Here is an 18,009-nt window from a genome sequence, read left to right as displayed (position 1 = left end):
ATGTGAAGGGATGACATTATGGGATGAGGGTGTTATGTGAAGGGATGTCGGTGTTATGTGAAGGGATGTCGGTGTTATGTGAAGGGATGAGGGTGTTATGTGAAGGGATGAGGGTGTTATGTGAAGGGATGATGGTGTAATGTGAAGGGATGATGGTGTTATGTGAAGGGATGATGGTGTAATGTGAAGGGATGGGGGTGTTATGTGAAGGGATGAGGGTGTTATGCGAAGGGATGACGGTGTGATGTGAAGGGATGAGGGTGTGATGTGAAGGGATGTCTGTGTTATGTGAAGGGATGACGTTATGGGATGACGGTGTTATTTGATGGGCTGAGGGTGTTATGTGAAGGGATGACATTATGGGATGAGGGTGTTATGTGAAGGGATGAGGGTGTTATGTGATGGGCTGAGGGTGTGATGTGAAGGGATGAGGGTGTTATGTGATGGGCTGAGGGTGTTATGTGATGGGATGAGGGTGTTATGTGAAGGGATGAGGGTGTGATGTGAAGGGATGAGGGTGTTATGTGATGGGATGGGGTGTTATGTGATGGGATGGGGTGTTATGTGAAGGGATGAGGGTGTTATGCGAAGGGATGACGGTGTTATGCGAAGGGATGACGGTGTTATGCGAAGGGATGACGGTGTTATGCGAAGGGATGACGGTGTTATGTGAAGGGATGACGTTGTTATGGGATGATGTTGTTATGGGATGAGGGTGTTATGCGAAGGGATGAGGGCGTTATGCGAAGGGATGAGGGCGTTATGTGATGGGTGGTGTGTTATGGGTGGTATGTGATGGGTGGTGTGTGATGGGTTATGGGTGATGGGTGGTGGGTGATGGGTGGTATGTGGTGGGTGATGGGTGGTATGTAATGGGTGGTATGTGGTAGGTGATGGGTGGTATGTAATGGGTGGTTGGGGGATGGGTGGTATGTGGTGGGTGGTAGGTGATGGGTGGTATGTGATGGGTGGTAGGTGATGGGTGGTAGGTGGTGGGTGGTTGGGTGGTATGTGGTAGGTGATGGGTGGGTTGGTGGTATGTGGTGGGTAATGGGTGGTATGTGGTGGTTGGTATGTAATGGGTGGGTTGGTGGTATGTGATGGGTGGTATGTGGTGGGTGGTATGTAATGGGTGGTATGTAGTAGGTGAGGGGTGATATGTAATGGGTGATGGGTGGTAGGTGATATGTGGTAGGTGAGGGGTGGTATGTAATGGGTGGTATGTGGTAGGTGATGGGTGGTTGGGTGATGGGTGGTATGTAATGGGTGGTATATGGTGGGTGGTATGTGGTAGGTGATGGGTGGTTGGGTGATATGTGGTGGGTGGTATGTGGTGGGTGGTAGGTGATGGGTGGTATGTAATGGGTGGTAGGTGATGGGTGGTATGTGGTAGGTGATGGGTGGTTTGGTGGTATGTGGTAGGTGATGAGTGGTATGTGGTGGGTGGTATGTGGTAGGTGAGGGGTGGTATGTAATGGGTGGTATGTGGTAGGTGATGGGTGGTAGGTGATGGGTGAGGGGTGGTATGTAATGGGTGGTATGTGGTAGGTGATGGGTGGTATGTGGTAGGTGATGGGTGGTTGGGTGATGGGTGGTATGTAATGGGTGGTAGGTGATATGTGGTGGGTGATGGGTGGTATGTGGTGGGTGATGGGTGGTTGGGTGATGGCTGCGAGTGGTAGGTGATGGGCTGTGTGTGTTTCAGCCATCTTCCTGGGCTCATTCCGTATGCCCTACGAGGACATCAAGAACGTCATCCTGGAGATCAACGAGAAGCTGCTTTCTGAGTCCATGGTGCAGGTACAGACCAGAGTGTCTGTCTGTGTCTGTATGTGTCTGTGTCGGTCTGTCTGTGTGTCTCTGTGTGTCTCTGTGTGTCTCTGTGTGTCTCTGTGTCTGTCTGTGTCTGTCTCTCTGTGTCTGTCTCTCTCTGTGTCTGTCTCTCTCTGTGTCTGTGTCTCTCTGTGTCTGTCTGTCTCTCTGTGTCTGTCTGTGTCTGTCTGTCTGTCTGTGTCTGTCTGTCTGTCTCTGTGTCTGCCTGTCTCTGTGTGTCTGGCTGTGTGTCTGCCTGTGTCTGGCTGTGTGTCTGTATGTCTCTGGCTGTGTGTCTGTATGTCTCTGGCTGTGTGTCTGTCTCTGGCTGTGTGTCTGTATGTCTCTGGCTGTGTGTCTGTATGTCTCTGGCTGTGTGTCTGTCTCTGGCTGTGTGTCTGTCTCTGGCTGTGTGTCTGTCTCTGGCTGTGTGTCTGTCTCTGGCTGTGTGTCTGTCTGTGAACATGCGTTAGAAATGCAGTGTTTTGTGTTGTGTGTAAGGTAATGCAAAAGTGTGTTTTTGTTTTGTTTAGTCAAATGTTGTATTCATACTGTATGTAAATAAATGTTCTGTGTGTGTAGAATCTGATCAAGCAGTTGCCGGAACAGGAGACGCTGAATGTTCTGGGGGAGATGAAGGATGAGTATGAAGACCTGGCAGAGGCCGAGCAGTTTGGAGTCGTGGTGAGAACTCACATGCTGTTGTCTGAGTTAACTACTAAGAGCTGGAGAGAACCATGTGGCTGACTGGAAAATGAAGCACTACAAAGCTCTGATTGGTCTGAATAAACCACCGTGTTAGACATGGCCTGAATAAACCACCATGTTAGACATGGCCTGATTAAACCACCGTGTTAGACATGGCCTGATTAAACCACCGTGTTAGACATGGCCTGAATAAACCACCGTGTTAGACATGGCCTGAATAAACCACCGTGTTAGACATGGCCTGAATAAACCACCGTGTTAGACATGGCCTGATTAAACCACCGTGTTAGACATGGCCTGAATAAACCACCGTGTTAGACATGGCCTGAATAAACCACCGTGTTAGACATGGCCTGAATAAACCACCGTGTTAGACATGGCCTGATTAAACCACCGTGTTAGACATGGCCTGAATAAACCACCGTGTTAGACATGGCCTGAATAAACCACCGTGTTATACATGGCCTGAATAAACCACCGTGTTAGACATGGCCTGAATAAACCACCGTGTTAGACATGGCCTGAATAAACCACCGTGTTATACATGGCCTGAATAAACCACCGTGTTAGACATGGCCTGAATAAACCACCGTGTTAGACATGGCCTGAATAAACCACCGTGTTAGACATGGCCTGAATAAACCACCGTGTTAGACATGGCCTGAATAAACCACCGTGTTAGACATGGCCTGAATAAACCACAGTGTTAGACATGGCCTGAATAAACCACAGTGTTAGACATGGTCTGAATAAACCACCGTGTTAGACATGGCCTGAATAAACCACCGTGTTAGACATGGCCTGAATAAACCACCGTGTTAGACATGGCCTGAATAAACCACCGTGTTAGACATGGCCTGAATAAACCACCGTGTTAGACATGGCCTGAATAAACCACCGTGTTAGACATGGCCTGAATAAACCCACCGTGTTAGACATGGCCTGAATAAACCACCGTGTTAGACATGGCCTGAATAAACCACCGTGTTAGACATGGCCTGAATAAACCACCGTGTTAGACATGGCCTGAATAAACCACCGTGTTAGACATGGCCTGAATAAACCACACTGTTAGACATGGCCTGATTAAACCACCGTGTTAGACATGGCCTGAATAAACCACCGTGTTAGACATGGCCTGAATAAACCACCGTGTTAGACATGGCCTGAATAAACCACACTGTTAAACATGGCCTGAATAAACCACCGTGTTAGACATGGCCTGATTAAACCCTACTGAGCCTACTCAAACACTACCAGGAATATGATCCTGCCCATCCCACTTTAAAGGAAACATCATGTATAAAGGCTTTATAGAGCAATCATAAGTACAAAAAGCTGTCATAAGCACTTGAACGATGCTTCACAAACCATCTATAACACACCCCTTGTGTGTGTCATGGTCCCCTCTCTCATCTCCAACCCTCCCCTCTCTTCCCTCTCCCCTTTCTTCCCTCTCTCCCCTCTCCCTCCCCTCTCTCCAACTCTCTCCCCTCTCCAACCCTCTCCCCTCTCCAACCCTCTCCCCTCTCCAACCCTCCCCTCTCTCCAACCCTCCCCTCTCTCCAACCCTCCCCTCTCTCCAACTCTCTCCAACTCTCTCCTCTCTCCAACCCTCTCCCCTCTCCAACCCTCTCCCCTCTCCAACCCTCCCTTCTCTCCAACCCTCCCCTCTCTCCAACCCTCCCCTCTCTCCAACCCTCCCCTCTCTCCAACCCTCTCTCCAACCCTCTCTCCAACCCTCTCTCCAACCCTCTCTCCAACCCTCTCTCCAACTCTCTCCCCAACTCTCTCCCCTCTCTCCAACTCTCTCCCCTCTCTCCCCCTCAGATGTCGACAGTGAAGCGTCTGAAGCCCCGGCTGACGGCCATCTTGTTCCGGCTGCAGTTTGAGGAGCAGCTGAACAACATCAAGCCGGACGTGGTGTCCGTGACGGCGGCCTGCGAGGAACTGAAGAAAAGCGCCACCTTCTCTCAGCTGCTGCAGATCATCCTGCTGGTGGGCAACTACATGAACGCCGGTTCCCGTAACGCCAAGGCCTTTGGATTCAGCATCAGCTACCTCTGCAAGGTGAGAGACACGTTATGGCTCTACAGTACTACCATTTTACTCGCTTATTAGAAAAAATAGATTTGTTGGAATTTTAAAGAAAAAAAATAAACCAGATGATTGTTGCAGTGATTACTTCACTGTACCGCGGCCCCTGAGTACCGCGGCCCCTGAGTGCCATGGAGAATACACACAGAGCGCATATTCATGACCGTCATGCTTGCACCATTACTACGACGAAAACGGCTTGTTACCGCAAATATTGTTCATTGTGCTTCTAAATTTCTTTGTGTGCTCCTAAATTTGTCAATTTAGGCACACGTGCTCCTTGTAAAAAAACGGTCAGCATAGAGCCCTGCATGTACATAACCACACACAGAGACACACACATATCTACAGGCAGTGTGTGTAACAGTGTAAAACATGTATGTAATAAACCGAGGCTGCTTTAAAGTTTTTAAAAAGGGGTGTACTTTAGAATCTGCCCTCTGTCCAATCAGCTGCGGGACACCAAGACAACTGACCTGAAGCAGACTCTCCTGCACTTCCTGGCTGACTTGTGTCAGGAGCAATACCCCGACGTCCTGACGTTCCCCGACGAACTCGTTCACGTAGAGAAGGCCAGCCGAGGTAACCATGGACGACACCTAACACCTACCCTCAGAACTACACACTAATACCAATACTCTCACACACTTGTTTCCTCTCCTCATCACTGTTTCCTTTCATGACCTGCGTCAGTGTCGGCTGAGACCCTGCAGAAGAACCTGGCGCAGATGGGCTGTGCCTTGAAGACTCTGGACAAAGATCTGGAGACCTTCCCTCCTCCACAGAGTGATAGGGACATGTTTGTAGAGAAAATGACTATATCCTTTACTACTGTCAATCAAATTTAGTTAGATCGTTTTGACCTCTAGTCCAATCAAACTTAGTTAGATCATTTTAACCTCCTCTAGTCCAATCAAACTTAGTTAGATCGTTTTAACCTCCTCTAGTCCAATCAAACTTAGTTAGATCGTTTTAACCTCCTCTAGTCCAATCAAACTTAGTTAGATCGTTTTAACCTCCTCTAGTCCAATCAAACTTAGTTAGATCGTTTTGACCTCTAGTCCAATCAAACTTAGTTAGATCGTTTTAACCTCCTCTAGTCCAATCAAACTTAGTTAGATCGTTTTGACCTCTAGTCCAATCAAACTTAGTTAGATCGTTTTAACCTCCTCTAGTCCAATCAAACTTAGTTAGATCGTTTTGACCTCTAGTCCAATCAAACTTAGTTAGATCATTTTAACCTCCTCTAGTCCAATCAAACTTAGTTTGGTCGTTTTGACCTCCTCTAGTTTGGTCGTTTTGACCTCCTCTAGTCCAATCAAACTTAGTTTGATCGTTTTGACCTCTAGACCAATCAAACTTTGTAAGGTGTCGTTTCAAAGGATCTCTACACATCTTACGAATTACGATCTAGACAGGAAATATTCTCTGTCATTTCCTGTAAGCCTTTCCATGCTGAAAGCTGAATGAGTGAGAGTGTCTATGAATGAGTGTGTATGCTTATGTGTGTTGATGGTGTGTATAGCTCTGTGTGTTGGTGGTGTGTATAGCTCTGTGTGTTGGTGGTGTGTATAGCTCTGTGTGCTGGTGGTGTGTATAGCTCTGTGTCTTGGTGGTGTGTATAGCTCTGTGTGTTGGGGGTGTGTATAGCTCTGTGTGTTGGTGGTGTGTATAGCTCTGTGTGTTGGTGGTGTGTATAGCTCTGTGTGTTGGTGGTGTGTATAGCTCTGTGTGTTGGGGGTGTGTATAGCTCTGTGTGTTGGTGGTGTGTGTAGCTCTGTGTGTTGGTGGTGTGTGTAGCTCTGTGTGTTGGGTGTGTGTGTAGCTCTGTGTGTTGGGTGTGTGTGTAGCTCTGTGTTGGGGGTGTGTGTAGCTCTGTGTGTTGGGGGTGTGTGTAGCTCTGTGTGTTGGGGGTGTGTGTAGCTCTGTGTGTTGGGGGTGTGTGTAGCTCTGTGTGTTGGTGGTGTGTATAGCTCTGTGTGTTGGTGGTGTGTATAGCTCTGTGTGTTGGGGGTGTGTATAGCTCTGTGTGTTGGGGGTGTGTATAGCTCTGTGTGTTGGGGGTGTGTATAGCTCTGTGTGTTGGGGGTGTGTATAGCTCTGTGTGTTGGGGGTGTGTATAGCTCTGTGTGTTGGGGGTGTGTATAGCTCTGTGTTGGTGGTGTGTATAGCTCTGTGTGTTGGTGGTGTGTATAGCTCTGTGTGTTGGGGGTGTGTATAGCTCTGTGTGTGTGGCTCTGTGTGCTGGGGGTGGTGTGTGTGTGGCTCTGTGTGCTGGGGGTGGTGTGTGTGTGGCTCTGTGTGCTGGGGGTGGTGTGTGTGGCTCTGTGTTGCCAGGCTGTGTACTCCTTAATACTGTTCCTCACAGCTTTGTGGCCAATGCCAGAGAGCAACATGAGAAGTTGGAAATGATGCATAATAACATGGAGAAGCAGTACTCTGACCTGGGGAACTACTTTGTGTTCGACCCTCGCAAGATTTCTGTCGAAGAGTTCTTTGGTGACCTCAACAACTTCAAGAACATGTTCCAGGTGAGTTTGAGCATTGGCAACTGGAAGGCAGAAAACAGAATGTGCTCCCACCTCATTAGACACAACAAGTTAATAAACACATGCTCTCCTCATCTGTCTGTCTAAAGGACATTGACTGTGTTAGTGGGAAGGTACACTACAGGTATTCCTTATCAGTTAGTGCCATGTGTATCTGTTAGTATCTGTTAGTATTAGTAGCATGTTGTATCAGGTAGTTCATTTAATGTTAGTATCAGTTAGTACCAGGTAGTTCAGTTGGTATTAATATCAGGTAGTATTAGTATCAGTTAGTACCAGGTAATTCAGTTAGTATTAGTATCAGGTAGTATTAGTATCAGGTAGTACCAGGTATATAATTTACTGTCAGTTAGTACCAGGTAATTCAGTTAGTATTAGTATCAGGTAGTATTAGTATCAGGTAGTACCAGGTATATCATTTACTGTCAGTTAGTACCAGGTAATTCAGTTAGTGACTTGGTGTATAGCGAGAATAGGAGAGGGCCTAGAACAGAGCCCTGGGGGACACCAGTTATGTGCAAATAGTTAGTATTAGTATCAGGTAGTATTAGTATCAGGTAGTACCAGGTATATCATTTACTGTCAGTTAGTATCAGGTAGTACCAGGTAGTTCATATAGTATTAGGTAGTATTCGTACCAGGTAAATCAAATGTTATTTGTCACATGCGTGTAGACCTTACAGTGAAATGCTTACTTACGAGCCCTTAACCAACAATGCAGTTTTAATAAAATATCCCCCCAAAAGTCAGAGATAAGAATAACAAATAATTAAAGAGCAGCAGTAAATAACAATAGCGAGGCTATATACAGGGGGTACCGGTACGTATGTGTCAGGTAGTATTAGTGTCAGGGAGTACAAGGTAGTTCGTGTAGTATCAGTTAGTACCTGGTACTACCTGATACTAATACTAACTGATACTACCTGATACTAATACCGACTGATACTACCTGGTACTAACTGATACTAATACTACCTGACACATACTACCTGATACTAACACTAACTGGTACTTCCTGATACTATCTGGTACTACCTGGTATTACCTGATACTAATACTACCTGATACTGAATGATATACCTGGTACTGATACTAACTGATACAACAAACTACCTGATGCTAACTGATACTACCTGGTACTACCTGATACTGATACAACATAAACTACCTGATATTACCTGGTACTACCTGATACTAATACTATCAGGTAGTTTATGTTGTACCAGTTAGTGTTAGTACCAGGTATATCATTCAGTATCAGGTAGTATTAGTATCAGGTAATACCAGGTAGTATCAGTTAGAACCAGATAGTATCAGGAAGTACCAGTTAGTGTTTGTATCAGGTAGTATTAGTGTCAGTTAGTACCAGGTAGTATCAGTATCAGTTAATATTAGTATCAGGTAGTATCAGGTAGTGTTATTACCAGGTAGTATCAGCTAGTATTAGTACCAGGTAGTATCAGTTAGTATTAGTACCAGGTATATCATTCAGTATCAGGTAGTATCAGTTAATGTAAGTACCAGGTAGTATCAGTTAGTACCAGATAGTATCTGGTAGTACCAGTTAGTGTTAGTATCGATAGTATGTGTCAGGTAGTATTAGTACCAGGTAGTACCATGTAGTACCGGCTGGTATCAGTTAGTATTAGTGTCAGGGAGTAATCAAATCTAGAAGTCAAATGTTATTGGTCACATACACATGGTTAGCAGATGTTAATGCGAGTGTAGCGAAATGCTTGTGCTTCTAGTTCCGACCATGCAGTGATATCTAACAAGTAATCTAACAATTTCACAACAACTACCTCATACACACAAGTGTAAAGGGATGAATAAGAATCTGTACATATAAATATATGGATGTGTGATGGCCGAACGGCATAGGCAAGATGCAGTAGATGGTATAGAGTACAGTATATACATATGAGATGAGTAATGTAGGGTATGTAAACATTATATCAAGTGGCATTGTTTAAAGTGACTAGTGATACATTTATTACATCCAATTTTTAATTATTAAAGTGGCTTGAGATTTGAGTCAGTATGTTGGCAGCAGCCACTCAATGGGTGGTTGTTGTCCGTGATCTTTTTGGCCTTCTTGTGACATCGGGTGGTGTAGGTGTCCTGGAGGGCAGGTAGTTTGCCCCCGGTGATGCGTTGTGCAGACCTCACTACCCTCTGGAGAGCCTTACGGTTGTGGGCGGAGCAGTTGCCGTACCAGGCGGTGATATGGCCCGACAGGATGCTCTCGACTGCTCATCTGTAAAAGTTTGTGTTCTTCAGTGTCCTGAGGTTGAAGAGGCGCTGTTGCGCCTTCTTCACCACGCTGTCTGTGTGGGTGGACCATTTCAGTTTGTCGTTGATGTGTACGCCGAGGAACTTAAAACTTTCCACCTTTTCCACTACTGTCCCGTCGATGTGGATAGGGGGGTGCACCCTCTGCTGTTTCCTGAAGTCCACGATCATCTCCTTTTGTTTTGTTGATGTTGAGTGTGAGGTTATTTTCCTGACACCTCACCTCCTCCGTGTAGGCTGTCTTGTCATTGTTGGTAATCAGGCCTGCTACTGTTGTGTCGTCTGCAAACTTGATGATTGAGTTGGAGGGCTGAGGAGAGGGCTGAGAAACCTCCCTTGTGGGGCCCCAGTGTTGAGGATCAGCGGGGTGGAGATTGACGGGCTGCCCCCCAGGTGGTGAGGGTAGGAAACAAAGTCCAGGACCCAGTTGCACAGGGCGGGGTTGAGACCCAGGAGCTTAATGACGAGTTTGGCGGGTACAATGGTGTTAAATGCTGAGCTATAATCGATGAACAGCATTCTTACATAGGTATTCCTCTTGTCCAGATAGGATAGGGCAGTGTGATTGCGTTGTCTGTGGACCTATTGGGGCGGTAAGCAAAATGGAGTGGGTCTAGGGTGTCCGGGAGAGTGGAGGTGATATGGTCCTTGACTAGTCTCTCAAAGCACTTCATGATGACAGAAGTGAGTGCTACAGGGCGATAGTCGTTTAGCTCAGTTACCTTAGCTTTCTTGGGAACAGGAACAATGGTGGCCCTCTTGAAGCATGTGGGGACAGCAGACTGGGATAAAGATTGATTGAATGTCTGTAAACACACCAGCCAGCTGGTCTGCGCATGCTCTGAGGACGCGGCTAGGGATGCCGTCTGGTCCAGCAGCCTTGGGAGGGTTAACATGTTTAAATGTTTTACTCACGTTGGCCACATTGAAGGAGAGCCCACAGGTTTTAGTAGTGGGCCGTGTCAGTGGCACTGTATTATCCTCAAAGCGAGCAAAGTTGTTGTTTAGTTGGTCTGGGAGTAAGACGTCGGTGTCCGACGGGGCTGGTTTTCTTTTTGTAATCCGTGATTGACTGTAGACCCTGCCACATACATCTCGTGTCTGAGCCGTTGACAGTTAGTACAAGGTAGTTCAGTTGGTAGCAGGTAGTACTAGGTAGTATCAGTTAGTATCAGGAAGTGTTATTACCAGGTAGTATCAGTTAGTATTAGTACCAGGTAGTGTTATTACCAGGTAGTATCAGTTAGTATTAGTACCAGGTAGTGTCAGTTAGTATCAGGTAGTGTTATTACCAGGTAGTATCAGTTAGTATTAGTACCAGGTAATATCAGTTAGTATTAGTACCAGGTAGTGTTATTACCAGGTAATATCAGTTAGTATTAGTACCAGGTAGTGTCAGTTAGTATCAGGTAGTGTTATTACCAGGTAGTATCAGTTAGTATTAGTACCAGGTAATATCAGTTAGTATTAGTACCAGGTAGTGTTATTACCAGGTAATATCAGTTAGTATCAGGTAGTGTTATTACCAGGGATTATCAGTTAGTATTAGTATCATGTGGTATCAGGTAGTGTTAGTACCAGGTAGTGTTATTACCAGGTAGTGTCAGTTAGTTGTAGAATCAGGTAGTGTCAGTTAGTATCAGGTAGTGTTATTACCAGGTGGTATCAGTTAGTATTAGTACCAGGTAGTGTTATTACCAGGTAGTGTCAGGTAGTGTTATTACCAGGTGGTATCAGTTAGTATTAGTACCAGGTAGTGTTATTACTAGGTAGTGTCAGGTAGTGTTATTACCAGGTAGTGTCAGGTAGTGTTATTACCAGGTAGTGTTATTACCAGGTAGTGTTATTACCAGGTAGTGTTATTACCAGGTAGTGTTATTACCAGGTAGTGTTATTACCAGGTGGTATCAGTTAGTATTAGTACCAGGTAGTGTTATTACTAGGTAGTGTCAGTTAGTATTATTACCAGGTAGTGTCAGTTAGTATTATTACCAGGTAGTGTCAGGTAGTGTTATTACCAGGTTGTATCAGTTAGTATTATTACCAGGTAATGTTGTTACCAGGTTGTATCAGTTAGTATTATTACAAGGTAATGTTGTTACCAGGTTGTATCAGTTAGTATTAGTATCAGGTAGTGTTATTACCAGGTTGTATCAGTTAGTATTATTACCAGTTAGTATTATTACCAGGTAAAGTTGTTACCGGGTTGTATCAGTTAGTATTAATATCAGGTAGTGTTATTACCAGGTTGTATCAGGTAGTGTTATTACCAGGTAGTGTTATTACCAGGTAGTATCAGGTAGTGTTATTACCAGGTAGTATCAGTTAGTATCATGTAGTATTATTACCAGGTAGTATCAGTTAGTACCAGGTAGTGTTATTACCAGGTAGTGTTATTACCAGGTAGTGTTATTACCAGGTAGTGTTATTACCAGGTTGTATTAGTATCAGGTAGTGTTAGTACCAGTTAGTATTAGTACCAGGTAGTATCAGGTAGTGTTATTACCAGGTTGTATCAGTTAGTATTAGTATCAGTTAGTGTTAATACCAGGTGGTATCAGTTAGTGTTAGTACCAGGTAGTATCAGTTAGTGTTATTACCAGGTAGTGTTAGTTGTAGTATCAGGCAGTGTTATTACCAGGTAGTGTTAGTTGTAGTATCAGTTAGTGTTATTACCAGGTAGTGTTAGTTGTAGTATCAGGCAGTGTTATTACCAGGTAGTGTTAGTTGTAGTATCAGGCAGTGTTATTACCGGGTTGTATCAGTTAGTATTATTACCAGGTAATCTTGTTACCAGGTTGTATCAGGTAGTTTTATTACCGGGTTGTATCAGTTAGTATTAATATCAGGTAGTGTTATTACCGGGTTGTATCAGTTAGTATTAGTACCAGGTAGTGTTATTACCGGGTTGTATCAGTTAGTATTGGTATCAGGTAGTGTTATTACCGGGTTGTATCAGTTAGTATTGGTATCAGGTAGTGTTATTACGAGGTTGTATCAGTTAGTATCAGGTAGTGTTATTACCAGGTTGTATCAGTTAGTAGTGTTATTACCAGGTTGTATTGGTATCAGGTAGTGTTATTACCAGGTAGTGTCAGGTAGTGTTATTACCAGGTTGTATTGGTATCAGGTAGTGTTATTACCAGGTAGTATCAGGTAGTGTTATTACCAGGTAGTATCGTTAGTATTTTTACCAGGTAGTGTTATTACCAGGTAGTAACAGGTAGTGTTATTACCAGGTAGTATCAGTTAGTATTAGTACCAGGTAGTGTTAGTACCAGTTAGTATCAGGTAGTGTTAGTACCAGGTAGTATCAGGTAGTGTTAGTACCAGGTAGTACCAGTTAGTATCAGGTAGTGTTATTACCAGGTTGTATCAGGTAGTGTCAGTTAGTGTTAGTACCAGGTAGTACCAGTTAGTATCAGGTTGTGTTATTACCAGGTTGTATCAGTTAGTATTAGTATCAGGTAGTGTTATTACCAGGTTGTATTGGTATCAGGTAGTGTTAGTACCAGGTAGTATCGTTAGTATTTTTACCAGGTAGTGTTATTACCAGGTAGTAACAGGTAGTGTTATTACCAGGTAGTATCAGGTAGTGTTAGTACCAGTTAGTATCAGGTAGTGTTAGTACCAGGTAGTATCAGGTAGTGTTAGTACCAGGTAGTACCAGTTAGTATCAGGTAGTGTTATTACCAGGTTGTATCAGGTAGTGTCAGTTAGTGTTAGTACCAGGTAGTACCAGTTAGTATCAGGTAGTGTTATTACCAGGTATTATCAGTTAGAATTAGTATCAGGTAGTATTAGTACCAGTTCGTGTTATTACCAGGTAGTATCAGGTAGTAGTTGTACCGGGTAGTGTTATTACCAGGTAGTATCAGTTAGTATTAGTACCAGGTTGTATAAGTTAGTATTAGTATCAGGTAGTGTTAGTACCCGGTAGTATCAGTTAGTATTAGTATCAGGTAGTATCAGTTAGTATTAGTACCAGGTAGTGTTATTACCAGGTAGTGTTATTACCAGGTAGTATCAGGTAGTGTTATTACCAGGTAGTATCAGGTAGTATTAGTACAAGGTAGTATTAGTACCAGGTAGTGTTATTACCAGGTTGTATCAGGTAGTATCAGGTAGTGTTGTGTCAGTTAGTATTATTACCAGGTAGTGTCAGTTAGTATTATTACCAGGTAGTGTCAGTTAGTATCAGTTAGTATTATTACCAGGTAGTATCAGTTAGTATCAGGTAGTGTGATTACCAGGTAGTGTTATTACCAGGTTGTATCAGGTAGTGTTATTACCAGGTAGTATCAGGTAGTATCAGGTAGTGTTGTGTCAGTTAGTATTATTACCAGGTAGTGTCAGTTAGTATTATTACCAGGTAGTGTCAGTTAGTATTATTACCAGGTAGTGTCAGTTAGTATTATTACCAGGTAGTGTCAGTTAGTATCAGGTAGTGTGATTACCAGGTAGTGTTATTACCAGGTTGTATCAGGTAGTGTTATTACCAGGTAGTATCAGGTAGTGTTAGTACCAGGTAGTGTCAGTTAGTATCAGGTAGTGTTATTACCAGGTAGTATCAGGTAGTATTAGTACCAGGTAGTGTTATTACCAGGTAGTATCAGGTAGTATTAGTACCAGGTAGTATTAGTACCAGGTAGTATTATTACCAGGTAGTATCAGGTAGTGTTATTATCAGGTAGTATTAGTACCAGGTAGTGTTATTACCAGGTAGTATTAGTACCAGGTAGTATTAGTACCAGGTAGTATTAGTACCAGGTAGTATTAGTACCAGGTAGTGTTATTACCAGGTAGTGTTATTACCAGGTGGTATTAGTACCAGGTAGTGTTAGTACCAGGTAGTATTAGTACCAGGTAGTGTTATTACCAGGTAGTATTAGTACCAGGTAGTATTAGTACCAGGTAGTATTAGTACCAGGTAGTGTTATTACCAGGTAGTACCAGGTAGTATTAGTACCAGGTAGTATTAGTACCAGGTAGTGTTATTACCAGGTAGTATTAGTACCAGGTAGTATTAGTACCAGGTAGTATTAGTACCAGGTAGTGTTATTACCAGGTAGTATTAGTACCAGGTAGTATTAGTACCAGGCAGTATTAGTACCAGGTAGTGTTAGTACCAGGTAGTATTAGTACCAGGTAGTGTTAGTACCAGGTAGTGTTAGTACCAGGTAGTGTTAGTACCAGGTAGTGTTAGTACCAGGTAGTATTAGTACCAGGTAGTATTAGTACCAGGTAGTGTTAGTACCAGGTAGTGTTAGTACCAGGTAGTGTTAGTACCAGGTAGTGTTAGTACCAGGTAGTGTTAGTACCAGGTAGTATTAGTACCAGGTAGTATTAGTACCAGGTAGTATTAGTACCAGGTAGTATTAGTACCAGGTAGTATTAGTACCAGGTATTTCAGTTCCCTCCGACCCTACACAAACAGAGAGGAGGAAGGGAACACAAGGGGACTAGAGAGGTTTATCCCTGATGCTTTCCACTTGTTGCTAGTGTTGACCTAGTGTTGACCTAGTGTTGACCTAGTGTTGACCAAGTGTTGACCAAGTGTTGACCAAGTGTTGACCAAGTGTTGACCTAGTGTTGACCTAGTGTTGACCTAGTGTTGACCAAGTGTTGACCAAGTGTTGACCTAGTGTTGACCTAGTGTTGACCAAGTGTTCATAATGGCGGACGTGGTGTGTTTATCTCATTTGAACTGTTTAACCCTGATTTTGATTTATTAAGAGGATTCCTTGATCCTACAGATGCTGGCTATCTTGTTTTGCTGGCTATCTTGTTTTGCTGGCTATCTTGTTTTGCTGGCTATCTTGGCAGAGGGCCAACTATTGTTTCTCAGTCACACACACACACACACACACACACTTTCTTGTACACACACACACTCACTCACTCACTTACATACGCACACATCCACTCACACACATACGTCTCTGATGTCTCTGTCCATGTCCCCTCAGCAAGCGGTGAAGGAGAATGCGAAGAGGAGGGAGTCAGAGGAGAAGATCAGGAGAGCCAAGCTGGCCAAGGAGAAGGCTGACAGGGAGAAGGAGGAGAAACAGAAGAGAAGCCAACAACTGGACCTCAACACAGGTCAGAGTGCCTGTGGGAGAGGAGTGGGTCAGAGTGCCTGTGGGAGAGGAGTGGGTCAGAGTGCCTGTGGGAGAGGAGTGGGTCAGAGTGCCTGCGGGAGAGGAGTTGGTCAGAGTGCCTGCGGGAGAGGAGTGGGTCAGAGTGCCTGCGGGAGAGGAGTGGGTCAGAGTGCCTGCGGGAGAGGAGTGGGTCAGAGTGCCTGCGGGAGAGGAGTGGGTCAGAGTGCCTGCGGGAGAGGAGTGGGTCAGAGTGCCTGCGGGAGAGGAGTGGGTCAGAGTGCCTGCGGGAGAGGAGTGGGTCAGAGTGCCTGCGGGAGAGGAGTGGGTCAGAGTGCCTGCGGGAGAGGAGTGGGTCAGAGTGCCTGCGGGAGAGGAGTGGGTCAGAGTGCCTGCGGGAGAGGAGTGGGTCAGAGTGCCTGCGGGAGAGGAGTGGGTCAGAGTGCCTGCGGGAGAGGAGTGGGTCAGAGTGCCTGCGGGAGAGGAGTGGGTCAGAGTGCCTGCGGGAGAGGAGTGGATCAGAGTGCCTGCGGGAGAGGAGTGGATCAGAGTGCCTGCGGGAGAGGAGTGGATCAGAGTGCCTGCGGGAGAGGAGTGGGTCAGAGTGCCTGCGGGAGAGGAGTGGGTCAGAGTGCCTGCGGGAGAGGAGTGGGTCAGAGTGCCTGCGGGAGAGGAGTGGGTCAGAGTGCCTGCGGGAGAGGAGTGGGTCAGAGTGCCTGCGGGAGAGGAGTGGGTCAGAGTGCCTGCGGGAGAGGAGTGGATCAGAGTGCCTGTGGGAGAGGAGTGGATCAGAGTGCCTGTGGGAGAGGAGTGGATCAGAGTGCCTGTGGGAGAGGAGTGGATCAGGGTGTGGATGAAGGCTGTTTTGTGAACTGAACTTCTCCTTGATACCAGTTGGGGGCAGTCGGAGCCCACTACTGTGCTACTGGATCTCTCTCTGTGTGTGTGTGTGTGTGTGTGTGTGTGTGTGTGTGTGTGTGTGTGTGTGTGTGTGTGTGTGTGTGTGTGTGTGTGTGTGTGTGTTCAGTGATCCACAGCAGACCTGAGAAAAGAGCGAGTGAAGGAGAGAGACAGGATAAAGATATGGAGGAGGCAGTAGTCTGCCTGTATCTTCCACTCATTCAGTCATTTTTGGAACAAGGGATTTGTATCCGAGAAGAACAAGAAATAGTTATTTTAAGTCCACAAACAAGTTCTCTCTCTGAGTCAGATTAGATTCATAAAAAGACTGGGATAGCAACCATCTTATCCTGTCTTACACAGCCTCATGCTGAAACACGTAAAAACAGACCACAAATCAGTTTTGCTCATTTCCTACACCCTCTCCCTCTCTCTGACCTACTTTCTGAACATTCCTCCTCTTTTTGGCTCCAGTTTGTCTCTCTTGGGACTTCACAGTTCCAGTCATCACAATTCCTCTCTACCACAGTGCTGTGTGTTTCTGTGTGTGTGTCTCTGTGTGTGTGTGTGTCTCTGTGTGTGTGTGTGTCTCTGTGTGTGTGTGTGTGTGTGTGTGTGTGTGTGTGTGTGTGTGTGTGTCTCTGTGTGTGTGTCTCTGTGTGTGTGTGTCTCTGTGTGTGTGTCTCTCTGTGTGTCTCTGTGTGTGTGTGTCGTGTGTCTCTCTGTCATGTCTGTGTGTGTGTGTGTGTGTCTGTGTGTCTCTGTTGTGTGTCTCTGTCTGTCTCTGTCAATGTGTCTGTCTCTGTCGTGCGTGTCTGTCTCTGTCGTGCGTGTCTGTCTCTGTCGTGCGTGTCTGTCTCTGTCGTGCGTGTCTGTCTCTGTCGTGCGTGTCTGTCTCTGTCGTGCGTGTCTGTCTCTGTCGTGCGTGTCTGTCTCTGTCGTGCGTGTCTGTCTCTGTCGTGCGTGTCTGTCTCTGTCGTGCGTGTCTGTCTCTGTCGTGCGTGTCTGTCTCTCTGTCGTGCGTGCCTGTCTCTGTCGTGCGTGTCTGTCTCTCTGTCGTGCGTGCCTGTCTCTGTCGTGCGTGCCTGTGTCTCTGTCGTGCGTGTCTGTCTCTGTCGTGCGTGTCTGTCTCTGTCGTGCGTGTCTGTCTCTGTCGTGCGTGTCTGTCTGTCTGTGTGTGCCTGTCTCTGTCGTGTGTGTGTGTGTGTGTGTGTGTGCTTCATCTCTTTCACCCACATTGTGTCCCTGTCTCCTGATGAGGTTTTCCAGCTGCCTGTTCTCTTTCCTCTATTTTCCTTCTCTTTCAATCCTTTCCCGTCTTTCTTTTTAAAGGTGCACTATGCTGAAATCTCTATGCCATTTCTTGGTTGCTAAAATTCTAATTCCCCGTAATTTCAGTTTGTGACAAAACTAGCAAATGTATAGTGTAGGGATTCATTTTACCATCTGAACTCTGTGAAATATATTTTCAGGAACCAAAAATATTGTATTTTCAGCCGTTCAAAGCTGGTGTACAAAACAAAGTAAAAGATGCAAAAACCAAACTTAAGCAC

At 45.3% G+C, this 18,009-nt stretch overlaps 1 protein-coding gene across 1 annotated transcript in view; it reads left to right on the top strand.

The window, feature by feature from the left end:
* LOC115205024 (protein diaphanous homolog 1-like) overlaps positions 1-18,009 on the top strand; it is a 59,813-nt gene that overhangs the window by 22,852 nt on the left and 18,952 nt on the right. The window contains exons 4-10 of the mRNA XM_029770585.1: positions 1,706-1,800; positions 2,395-2,496; positions 4,351-4,590; positions 5,070-5,199; positions 5,311-5,435; positions 6,984-7,148; positions 15,428-15,560. Coding sequence (XP_029626445.1) covers positions 1,706-1,800; positions 2,395-2,496; positions 4,351-4,590; positions 5,070-5,199; positions 5,311-5,435; positions 6,984-7,148; positions 15,428-15,560 — 990 coding nt within the window. The remainder of the gene's footprint in view (positions 1-1,705; positions 1,801-2,394; positions 2,497-4,350; positions 4,591-5,069; positions 5,200-5,310; positions 5,436-6,983; positions 7,149-15,427; positions 15,561-18,009) is intronic.

The sequence above is a fragment of the Salmo trutta genome, chromosome 13, assembly GCF_901001165.1.
Source record: "Salmo trutta chromosome 13, fSalTru1.1, whole genome shotgun sequence".
Classification (NCBI taxonomy): Eukaryota; Metazoa; Chordata; class Actinopteri; order Salmoniformes; family Salmonidae; genus Salmo; species Salmo trutta.
Note: the sequence above shows the minus strand (reverse complement) of the source record. Positions and strands in the feature narration are given on the sequence as shown.